Genomic DNA, 16,560 nt, shown 5'->3' on the forward strand with positions numbered 1-16,560 from the left:
CGAGGAGTAGACCCTTTTAAAAAATACAAATATTAGCAGAGTGATCCAGTATTTAACAGATAAAAGGGCTGCTCTGGTTGAGGACAATGCTATACCCTCCGTGGTCCCCGAGATAATGTCCTCAAATGGCTTGAGCCCTACAAACCACTAAGAAAGTCCATTCTGTTTTATAACTTGCCTTTAAAAACCTAACAGCTAAAATTCAGTGCTTATTTCCCCCACGATTATGGTATTCTCCACCTACATCATATTTAGTGACTGCCAGGTTTTCTGTTTTATGGGTAAGTCATTTAACAGTTCCTGTCACTGAATATTTACATTTATATGTAAAGGGTTTTTTTTTCTGTTTTGGGAAGAAAAAAAACCCAAACCAGTGCCGTCCTAAAAGTCTTAAAGCTAGATCTTTGGGTAAAACTTCTAGAAAACAGAATTGCTGAGACAAAGGTTAACTGCTTGCTTGGGCTTTTAATACAAATTGTCATCCTGGGGTTGCTTATCTCCTCAGTTCTTCTCAATATTGGGTGGTTTCTTTATAGTTCTTGCCAGTCGTAGGGCTTTAGAGGTAATAGGGAATTTAAGAAATGTCTGGTATCGTATAGCCTAGTTTTGCCTGATTGGTTGCCCTCGACCACCCAGTCTCCAGCCCATTTTCCCTTTTCCGAACCCCCAGGATATCTACCTGAGGTGCTGGCCAAGTGCAGTCTGCATCACACACCCACGTTGCTGACCCTCACCCTGTCCTTCATGCAGCGCACCATTCACGGCTGACGGGGAGTCCCCCGTCGTGCCACTACAGCAAGTTTTCACACCTGCTAAATTGTAACAATACAGCGGGGGGGCGGTTAGGAAACTCAGGTTGCTGCAGATACACAGTTTGAAAACAAATCCCATTTGCTCTCTGTCACATGGAATTTAGTGTCTTGGATGTTGGCATTTATCTGTTCGTGAACCATGGTATTTTGTTTTCATGAGGAAGAGATAGCAAGTCTTGCCTCTGTTCATTGTAAATGCCTCAGCAAAGGCAAATAAGCTTCCTTCGGAATGTGTGATTTTTTTAGGAAATCATCAATGAGTGGGATGAACAGGAACGCAGAGCCCAAGAGAAGGCTGAGCAGGAAAGCAGCCTGTACAGATACCGGAGCACTAACTCTAGGACAGCCCTGAGCGAGGAGGAGGAGGAAGAGTGGGAGTTCAGGAAACACTTCCCACTGCATGGAGAGGTTGGAACAAATTCTCTTGATACCACACACCTGCCCTTTGAAATCTTTTTTTTTTCATTCCAATTTTATTGAGATATGATAGACATACAGCACTGTATGAGTTTAAGGTGTACAGCATAATGATGTGACGTAACGTCATGAAATGATTATCACAATAAGTTTAGTGAACATCCATCATCTCATATAGATATAAAATGAAAAAATTTTTTTCCTTGTGATGAGAACTCTTCGGATTTACTCTATAACTGACCTACAGCACTATGTTAGTTCCTGTTACATCCCTCTGAATGGTTTTGTAATTTTTAAAGCATTTCTCAATGCACGTAATTCCCTATTTCATTTTCTTGATCATTCACACTCCATCCTTCCCCCTTCCTTTTAGTCTTATTAGAACTGGATTTTGACTTTAAAAGTTCAATTGCTCTAATATTATTTACAGGACTTCGCAGATATTTTGGTAGAACCAACACTAGAGGCAAAGAAGGGACCTTCAGATGGGCAAGAAGAGGAGGCCGCCCCAGAGCCCGCCCTCCTGTCACAGAGCTCGATGCAGGCCGTGATGCTGATACACCAGCAGCTGTGCCTCGGCTTTGCTCGGTCCCTCTGGTACCAGCAGACGCCGCCGCCCCATGGGGCGGATCACTACCTCAGCCTGTTTCTGTCCTGCTACCAGACTGGGGCGTCGCTTGTCACAAACTTCTACCCCCTGATGGGTATGGCAGTTTACTTTTGTTAAGCGCTTGGGAAATCAAAACGAATAGATGCGATTGCTACTTCTGGAACAACTGAAACTATTACGTCCCTGTTTTTGCTAAATTCCTTATTGATGGAGTTTCCTTCGCTTAAAGGACTTAAGCTAATTCCAAAAATTTAAAATTCTGCAATAAAGATGGGTTTTCACCCATCTTTGAATATGAATATGTGGGGGCAAAGGAATTAAGAGTAAGGATATAGAATTAGTTTAAATGGTCTTATTTCTCCGCATTATTTCCAATTTCCCTTTCACAGCTTCAGTGCTTTTCTAATGAAATCATGTATTCCTGGGAGCAACCTGGCAACTCAGAAATTAATCTCACAGGATATGGTTTGATGCAGTTTCCTACGTGACCTCATGAGTTATTCCTTGCAAGTAGGAAGGAGGCTTTAAATTTCAGGTCTGCCTACCAAGAAGAGCTACAAAAACTGGGAATTAGAATCCATCAAACCCAACTCTGCACCCTCTTGATCACATGTAGGCAGTATCTGAGTTCCTCTGTATATACCGAAACTTGGGGCAGATCTTGGTGACCACTGTAGTATTGGGGTCACAGTCTTTTAGACCTTTGCTGCTTTGAGGGTGAATGGCATTGCAATATCTACTTCATTTCGTCACAGTCATTCATTATTTCTGAGCATGTTGCTGACCTCATTGTAACTTGATACCAACTTACAGTGATCTTGTTAACTTCACAGGAGTTGAGCTGAATGACCAGCTCTTGGGCAGCCAACTTTTGGCCTACACCCTGTCCCGTAACGCTCTCTTTGGGGAGGGGACCTTGGACCTGATGGTGAAGCCTGACGGTCCCTATGACTTTTACCATCACCCCAACGTCCCAGAAGCTCGGCACTGCCAGCCTGTGCTTCAAGGCTTCTCAGAGGCCGTCCACCAGCTGCTGCAGGATTGGCCGGAACATCCGGCGCTTGAGCAGGTAGGGCAGCGGTGGGGAGGCGGCCTCTCACTGTCCTGGGGGCAGTGACTTGCACACTGGATACACAAACAGAGGTTTACAGAACTGCGGTTCAGTGCAGTGCTATTCCCTGTAGGATGAATATACCAGGTTGTAATGCTGTTGTGTAAATGGTGTTTGAGATTCCACTTATTTTATCTGCTGCTCAGGGTTTGCCGTCCATATATTGAAGTGCTGCTATGTTGCTCTCTGTATTCAGACACATCCTTACACTAACAAGGGCCTGGCGTTTTCAACATTGGCAGTTTTAGCTCAGACCTTGCTCTGTGATCTTCAGCTAATTCTGTAATAACTTATAACAGAGAGTAATAAGAGTAATTACTTTATCAAACTCAATCTTATTTCCAGAGTAATGCAGCAGATAAAGTGTTTATCTTGGGCAGGATCTGCAGCCCTGGAAGTTTCACCCGCAGCTTTCCTAAGTGCTCACGAAGCAGGGCCTTTGCATGAAACTTCCAGTCAGGCCCCTCTTCAGTACCCTGTGACTTTGGGTGATTGACAGTCCCACAGGGATGCCCAAATCTTCTTCCCCCCCATCCCTCCCCTCTCCCCCCACCCCGCAGCTGCTGGTTGTAATGGACAGGATTCGTAGTTTCCCACTTTCCAGCCCCATCTCGAAGTTCCTGAATGGCTTAGAGATCCTTCTGGCAAAGGCACAGGTAAGAGGATTCTCTCCGGTCCTCATTTTAGTTACAGTCAACTGAAGAGATTCTCTTATTGTTAGAGGGACAGGATGTGATAGTTTGGGTTGGAAAAGGATGAACCTCCTCGGTTTTTCTGACATAAGGTCAGATTATTGCAGGTGAAGCCACTGCCTCCATGGGACACATAGGGGACCTGCCTCACCTGTTCTCAAGGGTGGGACGCAGCGTCCACCAGTCCTAAGGGCTCAGTCTGCCAGCACTTCTGGGTTGGCCTTCAGACCAGCAGGGTGCCTCCACTCTTCAGCCCCTCAGTCCTCTCACAGCCTCTGAAGTGGCTGGTGCTCCCCTGATTTTCAGATTAGGGCTCTGGACTTTGGAGGGGTCACGTGACTAACAACAGGGATCCAGACTCAGGTCTCCAAACCCTGTGTTGTTTGCTCTGCTGGAGGTCTGTAAAGCGACCAGAAAGGACTCAAAGCTGGATAAGCTGCATGTAAACCCATTCTGGTTAGTTATTGGTAAATCAGTATAAAAGTTGTTGACGGTCCCAGGGGTCTTTGCTCAAGAAAAGTCCAGGGTGTTCCTGAGTGAGGAGGTGGTCAGGGGACTGAATAATGGCCATAGTAAATTTTATCTGTGTCTCTTCAGGATTGGGAGGAGAATGCAAGTCGGGCCCTGTCTCTGCGGAAACATCTTGATGTGGTCACTCAGATGGTCATCCGTTGGCGTAAACTGGAACTGAAGTAAGTGATCCAATGGTCACTTCCCCTCCTGAGCTTAGGTTGTAGGGATATAGTCTTTGAATAGTTTGTTTCCTCAGAGTTTATGTAGTATGTCAGCTAGAGACCAGACAACAGCATGCGTTCAGAGGCAGCAGACTGGGAGCTTCTCCGTCTCCATTTGGGAGGAGAGAATAGTGGATATTTAGCTTCTGCTTCTGTGGTTTCAGATGTTTGAATAGGTTTCCTTAAATGCCTCCTTGGCCTCTACTTCCATGTTTCAGCTGCTGGTCCATGAGTTTGGATAATACCATGAAACGCCATACTGAGAAATCCACCAAGCATTGGTTCTCCATCTATCAGATGCTGGAGAAGCACATGCAAGAACAAACAGAAGAGCAGGAAGGTAACACCGTCTGTAAATTCTCTGCTTACTTAGAGGGTCCAAGCTAAGCTTGAAGTGCTGCAGAGTGTGGGATTTACCTGCTGCCATGTGTCCTCGCCCCACTGCTTTCACATAGGACGTATCATTTGACTGCAAGGTATTCCTGAGAGGTCAGCCAAGAAAGCTGTATAGTTTTATTCTTACTAAGAATAATAATGGAAGTCAGAGAGGTTTAAGTGACTTGTCCAGAGTCTAGAGAGCTAGTCATAAGATAAAGTTTCCTTCTTCTCTATATCTATGAGACAAGTCAAAGAGAAAGTTTCTGTCTTGGTAGGTAATAGTTAAAATGCTTGAGTTAAAAGGGTTTCATCTCATACTTAGAACAAGTGCCTCAGAATTCAGTTTCCTAATTTGCTGTGAGTGCATTTCACACATACCCTGAGTGGGGCTGTAGTTTTTAAATCAGCTTGGAATTTAGCTGTGGTCCTTGCTTCAAAGCTTCACCTTAACTGGTGTCTTTACTTGACGGCCATCCCTCGGGAATCCCATAGTAGACTGTGTGCGCTTTGTGACAGCAAGTGATGGTTGCAGGCACGTATATGTTTTCTTCTTTGAATCTCTAAAGATGACAGACAGATGACGCTGATGTTGCTGGTCAGCACGTTACAAGCATTTATTGAAGGATCTTCACTGGGAGAGTTCCACGTACGACTTCAGATGTTACTGGTTTTCCATTGTCATGTCTTGCTGATGCCACAAGTTGAAGGAAAAGGTAAGGATATACATATGGATGTATAATATTTTTTCTTTAATTTTACCCTTTGAATTCTCCACATGAAACAGGTGTCTTTTTGCATACCAGGTTTTAAACAAGACAGTTTCAGTTGTCTTTTCCTATAATGTGATTCAGGTTAGATAGAAAAACGTTAAAGTTGAGTACAGACTGGTTATAAATGAAGCCCTGGCCAGCGAGCCGTGGCAGAGGTAAATCACCGGATGCAGAGCTCGGGCGCTGGCACGTTGAGGCAGCACATCTTTCTGTCTAGACAGTGCCTGTGTCCTGCTAAGCTTCTGCTTGATCCAGGCCAGTATTATTAGGTTCTTTGATCTCGGCAGAGCGCTGCCACGTGTCAAGTAACGGCACGTAAAACTTCGACTGTCGATTCCTATCGCTGACCACAGCAGTTTAGACAAAAGTGTCGCTGTAAAATGAATATAGATTTACGTGAATGAGCAGTCAAGGTGAGCCTCTTAATATGCCATCTTTTAAAACAAGCTTAGTTTATGCTGACTTTACAATAAGATTCCGAGAAAGGGTTGGCACTTGTGAGTTTGGCAGAATGTCTGAGTACACCATCTTTAAGAACAGAAGTGCAACCAAAATATCCAGTACAAACTGAAATGAAACTATAGGGTAGGATTTAGAGCCTGCATCTCTGGGAACTGGCAACCCCGGCTTCCCGATGAGCTGTTATATGGCCTGCATGTGCTACATTGCACCGTGCTCTCGTGGCCTAAAGAGTAAGGAGGAAGGATCACCACTGCACTGGACCTCAGGGGGGGCCAGCAGCACATGCAGCAAGTGTGGTGTTTTTGTTTCTTTCTATTTCTTCCAGATTCACTTTGTAGTGTCCTGTGGAATTTGTACCATTATTACAAGCAGTTCTTTGACCGGGTCCAGGCCAAAATTGTGGAACTTCGTTCCCCCCTAGAAAAAGAGCTTAAAGTAAGATGAACGGCTGTCATAATCACTCTTGGGAGGACAAAATCAGCAAATTCTTCCTCAGTTCTGTTATTTCATCCATTTGACTGTGAGGCAGGGGGATCTGGGGAATGGAGGAGAGCGTTGCAACTGCCAACTAGGATGGTGGGTTTTGCATTTTGTGGCATTGGCTCCATTGCTGACCTGGCCGCATGTGTGAGGGTTCCGGGGCGTGGCCCCTTTTCAGAGGCTCCTAAGAGGGATGTTAGTGCCCACTCCCCTGGTCTTGCCCAGGCTGACCCTCCACCTCCGACGCGCACCATCTGGTGTTGGTCTGTGGGCTGTTGACGTGCTGGGGGTGTAAGGAGGATCCTCTCTTTTTGACACTTTCAGTGGTCGTGGAACCAACCCTGGTTTCAGCTAGAGTACATAGTGACCTACTGATTGTAGCAGCACTTTTTTCCCCCATTGCTTTGAGACAAACACATGGTTCCTTTATTACACTTGTTTTACTTGTTCACTGACACACGGTCCTGTGTTTGAGATGTAGTGGGCTCTGGTCTTCGGCAAACAGATGATCTAGAAAGAACAGAATGACACCAGCTTTATAAAGCCATTCCTTGAGCTTCATTTATCTTACAGGAATTTGTTAAGATATCCAAGTGGAATGATGTCAGCTTCTGGTCTATTAAACAATCTGTGGAGAAGACACACAGGTAATTGATCTTTTAAAGCCGGGGGTGACCAAAACGCAGAATTTTTGAATGATAGACAGCATGACTGCCTTGTTACAGAGGCCTGACGTGTGCTGCCTTGAACTTAACTAAACAACACTAGACTGTTATGCTGGCTGCCCAACACCACGCCCTTCCACCCGAAGCACAGTCTCCCTGCAGGAGGAGCGGACGTGTCTGGAGGCGGAGCCGGCTGTGGGCCGTGGAAGGCCGAGTTCTCTGCCACCTGCTCACCTGGAGCAAAGCGATCCCGCCATTCCTGGCTTTTTTTTCCTCCTAGAAAAGAGAGACCAGAATACCTGCCATACTTTTTCCTTTAAAAAAAGATTATGAGTTTCTAAGGAGCTCATTATGTACCAAAGGTACAAGTTATTAAGTTATCTATGTATGTGTTATATGTCATTTACATATTTCCTCACTTTCCATCCTATTTTTTTCTGCCCATCTCTGTCATTACCTGGGGCCAGAACCCTCTTTAAATTCATGAAGAAATTTGAAGCTGTCCTGAGTGAACCCTGCCGGTCATCCCTGGTGGAGAGTGACAAGGAGGACCAGCCGGACTTTTTGCCAAGGCCAACAGATGCAGCCGCAAGTGAGGAGTCGCCCATTCAGAGTCTGAATCGGGCACTGAGAGAGACCCTGTTAGCCCGGCCAGCAGCTGTGCAGGTATTAGCTCGTGGGATAGTGTTTGCTTATTCCTGAGCTAGTTGCGTGGGGTCTTTGCTTTCTGTGGGAGGAGTGTCCTTAGAACTAGGGGAGGGAATGCCTTTGGACTAGTGGTATAGCATTTGTTTTCATGACCTGCTGCAGAGTAAGGCAGAAAGCATTAATCCTGGTGCTGGAAGTTTCATGTTAGCCTGTGGAAACGACTGTTGTGCTTACCTGTGAACAGTTCATCTACCTGTGAGGGAAGATTTAAAGCATCAGTTTAGGAATAGGATATTGAAGCTGCCTTTGGGCTCCCATGTGATGAAGCTGTTGTACAGGGAGTGACTGTGTGCAGTGATCTGCTGGTTTGAAGTGGTTGCTGGTGACAATGGTGTAGAAACATATATACTCCCATCGTGGCCAGTTTCAAGCGCCAAGAGTTAAGAGCTGGCTTGCAAAATTCCTGAACATTTAAACAGTTCTCGAGACCTTGGGTGAGCAGGCCTGTCACAGGAGGATGTCCCTGCTTCATAATCACTGGGTGTAGGGAGCACTCTCCCCGCCCCCCGCCCCCGCTGCCCCCAGTAACTTTATTTATTTATTTTGGGCTGCGTTGGGTCTTTGTTGCTGCGCACGGGCTTTCTCTGGTTGCGGTGAGCGGGGGCTACTCTGTTGCAGTGCACGGGCTTCTCATTATGGTAGCTTCTCTTGTTGTGGCTCACGGGCTCTAGAGCGTCGGCTCAGTAGTTATGGTGCATAGGCTCAGTAGTTGTAGCTCTCAGGCTCTAGAGCGCAGGCTCAGTAGTTGTGGCACATGGGCTTAGTTGCTCCACGGTATGTGGGATCTTCCCGGACCAGGGCTCGAACCTGTGTCCCCTGCGTTGGCAGGCGGATCTTAACCACTGCGCCACCAGGGAAGTCTGGGAGCACTCTTAAGGGAGTAATGACTTTTGTCTTCCTGCTGTGCTTTTCACCCTGGGTCTATAGAGTTAGCAGTGGAGTTCCTCAAGCGATTTTTAATATTTTAATAGTTCAGAAAGCATAATAGAAATTGAGCATACAGCCATGATATGGCCGCACATGTATGATATGGCTGCCAGATTTTCTTTTGATTGTATTCATCAGTTCACCGCTTGTCACGCTGATCAAATTTTTAAACTTACTATTGATGACAGCACAGGAATTTCAGGTCTCTTTTTTGGGGGGTGGTGCGTGCTGCGTGGCATGTGAGATCTTAGCTCCCCTACCAGGGATGGAGCCCATACCCGCTGCAGGGGAAGTGTGGAGTCTTAACCACTGGACTGCCAAGGAAGTCCCAGAATTTCAGGGATTCTCAAGGGAAAAAAACTAGTGAACATAGGCCTCTGGTGGTTGCCTAGTATCTGGATCCTGGTCTTTGAACTGTCAGGAATTGGAGGCAGGGGAGAGATGGTGGTAGAAGTCAGCTTCGGCGGATCAGGTTAGCCTCGCCTGTGTGTCTGAGAAGCACAGTGCAGTGCAGCACCGTAAAGGCAGCAGTGACGCTGTCGGACCTCCACCTTCATGGAGCAGAAGCGCAGGCCCCTGGTGACGAGCGCAGGAGGCGCTGCGGGAGGTGGGGACCCTCTGCTACGGGGACCTCCCACAGCAGCAACACACGACGCTGAATACCCGCGGCTCATGCCTGTTTTAATTTTGGCGATGATGCCTTTGTTCTCGTGAGACTTCAGAGGCGTGGAGAGGAGAGTTTGCTGTTGCTGAGCCAGGTGTGTGTGGAGCAGCGCAGCATTTGAACTGAGCACCCGTGCGGGCTCGTGCTAGGGCTGTGCTTCCTGGCGGTGAGGATAACCTGTGCTGTCTCACAGGCCGTGGTTCCAGAAGAGCGTCAGGGTGCCCCTCCCGCCCCGGAGGGGGCACTTCTGCGTCGCTTGCCGAAGCTTGTGAAACGCATGAGGAAGATGTGCCTGGTGCTCATGAAGGGGAGCCCCCTACCCTGCCTCGTGGAGAGCCTCGACCAGTTCACCGGTGGGTGCACACTCAGGACGAGGGGGCTTTGCCCTCTCCGGTATCCTCAGTGGCGTGGGAGGGTTGGAATGAGATACCTGTGTCCTTCTGTGACATCTTAAATAGCGTTGAGCACATAATTAAGCAAGTGGGTTAAAAACCATCCGAGCCCAGACACAGGAGCCAGCTGAGACCCCACAGGTGGTCACCTTGTCCTCCTCCCGTGCACACCGGTGCAGTGTTAGGGCGTTCTCTACAGCAGCCCTGCTCATGTCAGCTCTTGCTGGTTGGGGACACGAGTAAAGGGCTTCCTAGAGTCTTGAGGCTGTCCCCACCTCTCAAAATGTCTCTCTTGGGTTAAAGGGGAGGTTTGTCCACAGTCCACTTCTTTTTTCCTTCACTTCAGAGAGGTGTAGCAGTCTCGTTTCCCTGTTCGTGCTGTACAGCATATCAGCAGTGGCTGGGAAAGGGAATCCCGACCTTAAAAGATCATTTGGGCCCTTGGCAGCCTTTCAGCACTTCCCCCACCTCCGCCCACCCACCAGCCGCGGTGAGCGTGCAGTCAGGGTGAAGCTGGTCCTTCTTCAGTGAGGCTGCCGTCTGATCTCAGGGAGATCTTTGTTTTTAAAAAAAAACTTGTTAGAGTAATAGCCTATTACCCGTTGCTCAGGATGCCCTGCCTGCATTGTTAAGGGGTCAGCTGCACCACATCTTTGGTGGCTTAAACAATAGAAATTTATTTTCTCACAATTCTGGGGCTAAATGTCCGAGATTAAAGTGTCAGCAGGGTTGGTTTTCTCGGAGGCTCTCTCCTTGGCTTGTAGATGCCTCTTCTGTGTCCTCATCTCCTCTTCTGTTAAGGCTGCCAGTCAGATTGGATTAGGACTCACCCATAAAGCCTCATTTTATCTTTCATTTTTTTTAACTTTAAAAAAACATATATTTATCTTTATTTGGTTGCACCAGGTCTTAGTTGCGGCTCGCCAGCTCCTTAGTTGCAGCATGCGGACTTCTTAGTTGCAGCATGCATGTGGGATCTAGTTCCCCGACCAGGGATTGAACTCTTGCCCCCTGCGTTGGGAGCGTGGAGTCTTAGCCACTGGACCGCCAGGGAAGTCCCGGCCTCATTTTTATCTTAATTGGCTCTTTAAAGGCCCCATGTCTAAATACAGTCACATTCTGAGGTATTGGGGGTTAGGACTTCAACGTGAGCTTGGGAGGCCACGCAGTCAGCTTATAACACTGCCTGTGGCAGGTTGGCAGCACCCTGGTGTTCTAGGTGCCGGTGGGTGCTCAGGAAGGCAGTGCAATGCTGGAGAACGAATTTGGGCTTTGGAGTCGGTTCAGCCAGGGTTCAAATCCTGGCTTCAAGTCTGCTCTTTACCTGAATGGCCTTTAGAAGATGACTAGACTTCTCTGAGCCTCTTTGAGTGGCTACAAATAAGTTCTTCTGGAGCTGTGCAGATTAAAAGAACATTTATTTACCAAGTACGAGGTACAGCGTAGGAGCTCAATACATGTTGTATGTATTGGAAATTTACCTCAAGTTTTAAAAATTCTTAGTGTAAATCACTGCACATAATCCATGTTCAATAAGTGCTTTTTGCTTGATTGGTTATGAAACCCCTGAATAAAAAAAAAAACAGAATACCTACTTTATTTGGGTTGTTGGTTGTTAAGAGAGATGAAGCCCATGTGTTTTGATTTTTCCATTATCATTCGTCTGGATCAGTTTAATCATTGAGAATTTACCAAATGCTAGGGACTATGTTAGCTATAAAGATGCATGACACCTGGTCTTTGTTTTTGACAGGTCCTTGGTCTTGGGTAATTTGAGCACATTAAGAATTCCTGGGGATTTCCGTGTTTCCCCCTTGTCTTCCCTGCAGGTGAAGTAATTTCCTCTGTGAATGAGCTGCAGAGGTTAAAGGTGGATCCCTCCGCAGAGAAGGAGAAGCAGCGCTCAGAAGCCAAGCACATTCTCATGCAGAAACAGCGAGCTTTAGCAGACCTCTTTAAACACCTTGCAAAAACTGGTAAGGTCCTCGATGGAAGCCCAGTGAAGTGTACTCACCTGATTTTAGGAAGACAAATAACATGGGTGATTTGGGGCAAGTTTGTAGAGACAGTTGAGGTGGTGGGAAACATAAGGTGGGAGGCAAGGTTTGAAATGTGTGAGTCCCAGTCAACACACACGAAAATCCTACGATGAACCATTTGTGACTCCCAGGTAGTTTCACAGTTTTGTAATGAGGTTTCTCAGAAAATATGTTTTTTATTTTCATCACCATATGTTGTACAGCACCCGCCCTTCCAACGTGCATAGGGAGCAACACTTTTCAGACTAACTGTGTATGAATCACCTGGGGAATCTTGCCAAAGTGCAGAAGCAGATTCTGTTTCAGTAGGTGTGGGGCAGGGCCTGAGAGTAAGCTTTCTAACAAGCTCCTGGGCGATGCTGTTCCTAGGACTTGACTTTGAGTAGCAGTGGCACTGGGGGGTTCCTGGCACATCTGTTCTCTCCTGAGTTTCTTTATTTAACCACCTGCTGTTTATTTCCTAGGTTTGTCATATCGCAAAGGTCTTTCCTGGGCCCGTTCAAAAAGCCTTCAAGAGATGCTTCATCTTCACCCGTTGGATCTCCAGAGCGCGTTGTCTATAGTCAGCAGCACTCAGGAGGCTGATTCTAGGTTTGTGTTTTTAATTATAAATGGAGCAAGTCAGCTAAGCCTCCGTGGCCTCATTTGCCCAAGTGGGGAGAGGAGTACTTCTGTCCTAGTGTTGCCATAAAATTAGCATTTAGAAAAGTGCCTGGCTCAGGACGGGCAGGTGGTGAGCACCCAGCATTAATTCTCTTTTCTTTTTTTTGTTTAACCTTTTCTTTCATTAGAAAAAGGTAAGGGACGAATTCGAAATATTGGGTGGTTGGGGCTCTGGTGGGGTAAGGAAGACAAGGGGCCACTTTGAGTGTTTAAAGCAAGTGTCAGTAGTTAGTTAGTAACTGTTGATTTTCTTCTTTCCATCCTCCTTGTCTTTATGTCTCCCATTATTTTTTTTGGTCCTTTGATTTTTCCTGAGGTCTACTCCATTTGAATGTACAGGTGAAAATCTGTGAGAGAATGGCCACCCTTTTAGCTATTCCATATACATAAACCTAAGTTCCCATATGTTCTTGAATTTGAAAGCCTATAGACTTTAGAGACAGATGGAGCTCCCTCTGTGTTAGGAACTGGTTGGAAATGAGCTGAGTACAGCATACATGTGTGTTTTCTTTGCTCAGTGGCCCTCTCAAGTGCTTTAAATTTGAGTTCAACACAACACTGTAAAAAGTAGAAATTTTACATAAACATTCTGGATTTTCAGTTTTTCAATTTGGCCAAGTGTGCTTGCCTTCCCGTGTGGTCGAAAGTTGACTAGAGTACCCTCCTTTTGATAGGACACATGCTCTCGGGTTCACTGTGGTCAGTAACGGTCCCTGTTGCTTCTCAGCTGTCATCGCCAGGGATCATTTTGTGCTTGGCTGTCCTTAACCATGTATGTTATCTGCATGGCCCCTGTAGGCCTCAGAATTTATGATCCCTAGACTCCACTGCCGAGATAGTCATAACATTTTTATTAAGGAAGCCATATGGTCATAGTTTATTTTCCCACTCTACTTTCAGTGCTAAGTATAAAGGACTGATGAGTGGCTGACTGAATGGGTCCTCACAGAGACCAATCTGTTCAGACTCTTGGCTTCTGGCTGTGGCTAAATGGACCAGTCTCTGACTCCTCAGGATCTAGGGTGGAGATAGTGGTTTTAATTAAGTAAATCATGTTGATTTCTTTCCCAGGCTGCTTACAGAAATCTCGTCTTCGTGGGAGGGGTGCCAGAAGTATTTTTATCGCTGTCTTGCACGGCACGCCAGGCTTAGTGCAGTCCTGGCAGCTCCCGCCAAGGTAGGATGATAGAGCCTTGGGATTGCAGGGGCTCAGGGATTCCAGTTCTGTTCATCCAGGGCAGCGTCGTCAGACCTGGTCCGGTGATCACAGCCCATTACTGGAAGTGACTGAACTTTTTGCAGTCATTAAACTTACAATATAAATCAATGTAATTTTGTGCTGAATCAGAGAGCATTTTATAGTAAGTTCTGTTACTCAACATTTGCTAACAGGACCAAATCCTTAAGAAAAATTACGGAAGAAAAACTTCAAATGGAGAATGCCACCCTCAGATCTTTCCCCCCTGTGAATTGACAGAAGATCACTGATACCCAATTTTGATGTTAAACTAGTTCTTGTTCATGGAACTTCCATGGAAGCGTAATTTGAGATGCACTGCTCCCAGAGGTGGACGTGTCACCTCTAGAGGGCAGCGCACCCAGGCTCCGCACCACCACCCCCCCACCCCCGACAACCCGCCCCAGCAGGGGCTCCCCTCCAGGAGCATGGGACCCAGCACTTCCCAGCGGCCCGTCAGCATGCTCTCTTCTCCCCCTGCCAGGAGATGAGTGTGGGCCACATGGAGCGGTGCAAAGGGTTCTCGGCGCATTTGATGAAGGTGCTCATCCAACAGCGGCGCTCCCTGACCACACTGACCGAGCAATGGATCCTCCTCAGGTATCGCTGACTGGCTGCGTTTGCAGCACGAATCCAGAGTATTATGCGCAGCTCAGAGTTGCTGCACACGCTGCTCCCAACTGTGCAGTGAAGTCTGAGGTCCGAAGGGGCAGGTGGGGTTTGCCTTGGCTTGGCCCCTTGCTTTCGGTGGTAATGCCTCTGCCCCCTGGTTTTGGCAGCACCTCTGGGGGATGGTTCAAGGCCGAGTCAGACGGTAAAAATGTTCATGGCTGAACCACACACCTGGGTCTGGAATGAGGATGTCCGTGATTGGCAGTCCGTGTGGGCCGAGGGCAGGGTTGCTTTCATGGCATCGGGTGTCTCAGACTCTGGGCACAGATCAGATGTGAGTCGGCTTTTTGGATCACAGAGTTGCAATTTGCTGAACCATACACTGGTGCTCCGCAATAGAAATGGATACTTAAAAGATGAAGACAGGAAGCCTGTCATCATCTGCTGAGTGGATCCCTGGCTGACAGGTAGTATTTCTAGACTGTAATTACTTCAGCTATTTTATTCTCCACTCATAAGAGTTTTATCTAGCAAAGTCTACTACATTTACTAGATTTTTTTTTTAGAACATAGTGGTTGAAATCACTGTGGTGCTGTGACTGTGTTGGATGTGAGAGGCCTGTAAGGGGCAGGCGATAAGCAGTGAGCACCGATGCTTCTGCTACACTGAAGGATGGTTTAAGTACTTTGGAAGGCGTTTGAACAGACTTTTTACTTATCTGGGGCATCCTCTCTTCTTGATTATGTGGAAAAGCCCAAACTTGGTTCAGAAATCAGTGAATTTACTGTTACAAACAGCGCGGTGACACAGTTTAAGGTGCCATGCGTTATCCCCGTGGGTTTGTTTCTCTGCACAGGAACCTCCTCAGTTGTGTGCAGGAGATTGACGGCAGGCTGACGGGGCCGCCCGTCTACCCCGTGGCCTTCCCCCCTCAGGACGGGGTGCAGCAGTGGACAGAGAGGCTGCAGCACCTGGCCATGCAGAGCCAGATCCTGCTTGAGCAGCTCTCCTGGCTCCTCCAGTGCTGCCCCAGTGCAGGGCCGGCTGCAGGCCAAGGTGATGCCCAGGCACAGGGCCAGCCTTCTGCCGCCTCCCTGGAAGGACCAGAGCTCACCAAGGGGCAGCTTTCTGGAGCGGTGCTGGGCCTGATCCCGTCAGATCGGAGCTACCCATCCCCAGTTCCTGGAAGGCAGCTGCCCTCTGGTTGCCGGATGCGGAAACAGGACCAGCTTTGGCAACAGTCAACTGTGAGATTAACAGAGATGCTGAAAGCCATTAAAACAGTGAAAGCTGATGTTGACAAAATTAGGCAGCAATCTTGCGAGACTCTCTTTCATTCTTGGTGAGCGCACCTACGTCTTTGCCTCTGTGTGTGCGGCGCCTGGTCAGGGGTTAGTAACGGGCTGAAAGGATGGAAGGGGTCATGCTTCAGTCCTTGGTGTTCCAGTGGACCCTCATAGCGCTTTGTGGCACACGTCTAGCTGTAAATCTTTAGATGCAATGAGTTTTAGTGGTGGGAGGGAGGGAGTGTGTGTGTGTGTGTGTGTGTGTGCGCGCGCGCGCGCACGCGCACACCTTCCTTTCAACATTATGGCATTTCTGTTGTTGCAGGAAAGATTTTGAAGTTTGCTCTTCTGGGCTGAGTTGCCTGTCCCAGTTGTCAGCTCATTTGCAAGGCCTAGAGTCCTTGTTCATTCTTCCAGGGGTAGAGGGTGAGCAAATAGACCCACAAATGGCATTAGTCAAGAGCCTGGAATATGTAAGAAGAGAGATCAATAAAGCCACAGATGACTTTGCTACTTGGAAGACACATCTGCTTACCCCAGGCAGCCGAGGAGGTGAGGACTATTGTTCAGTAGGGGAGTAAAAGCCCAGTGTAGGAAAGACATCTTATAGATTTAAGTCCAGATTGTCCTAAAGACACATTGTGTTTTGTTCTAGACGTATCTGTCCAGGGTTCCAAGGCAGGGAAGTATAGTTGGAACACATAGCTCTTAACTTTTGTTGCCTCTTTTGTTTGAGAACCTTGCCTCTGGATTGCCATCATGTTGCATACTTTATAGCACATGAGTAAGCAGACAGCACAGGCTCACTGGCTGTTTCAGAAAGTCCTTAGACTGGAAAGCTGCTGGCTAATGTTTGGACTAAGTTGGTGTTCATATATTCCATCTTAACTATTTTCATAT

General features: G+C 47.3%; 1 protein-coding gene across 3 annotated transcripts in view; it reads left to right on the forward strand.

Annotated features, from left to right (window-relative positions):
* Positions 1-16,560, forward strand: part of MDN1 (midasin AAA ATPase 1) — a 159,137-nt gene that overhangs the window by 112,078 nt on the left and 30,499 nt on the right. For all 3 annotated transcript variants that reach the window (XM_082633597.1, XM_082633598.1, XM_082633599.1), the window contains exons 64-80: positions 1,059-1,220; positions 1,660-1,933; positions 2,673-2,908; positions 3,511-3,606; positions 4,240-4,334; positions 4,595-4,716; positions 5,321-5,467; positions 6,312-6,421; positions 7,040-7,113; positions 7,599-7,797; positions 9,624-9,783; positions 11,652-11,798; positions 12,326-12,452; positions 13,596-13,701; positions 14,246-14,361; positions 15,231-15,716; positions 15,986-16,212. In XM_082633597.1, coding sequence (XP_082489723.1) covers positions 1,059-1,220; positions 1,660-1,933; positions 2,673-2,908; positions 3,511-3,606; positions 4,240-4,334; positions 4,595-4,716; positions 5,321-5,467; positions 6,312-6,421; positions 7,040-7,113; positions 7,599-7,797; positions 9,624-9,783; positions 11,652-11,798; positions 12,326-12,452; positions 13,596-13,701; positions 14,246-14,361; positions 15,231-15,716; positions 15,986-16,212 — 2,884 coding nt within the window. The remainder of the gene's footprint in view (positions 1-1,058; positions 1,221-1,659; positions 1,934-2,672; positions 2,909-3,510; positions 3,607-4,239; positions 4,335-4,594; positions 4,717-5,320; positions 5,468-6,311; positions 6,422-7,039; positions 7,114-7,598; positions 7,798-9,623; positions 9,784-11,651; positions 11,799-12,325; positions 12,453-13,595; positions 13,702-14,245; positions 14,362-15,230; positions 15,717-15,985; positions 16,213-16,560) is intronic.

The sequence above is a fragment of the Mesoplodon mirus genome (genome assembly GCF_964341445.2).
Source record: "Mesoplodon mirus genome assembly, chromosome: 10".
NCBI lineage: Eukaryota > Metazoa > Chordata > Mammalia > Artiodactyla > Ziphiidae > Mesoplodon > Mesoplodon mirus.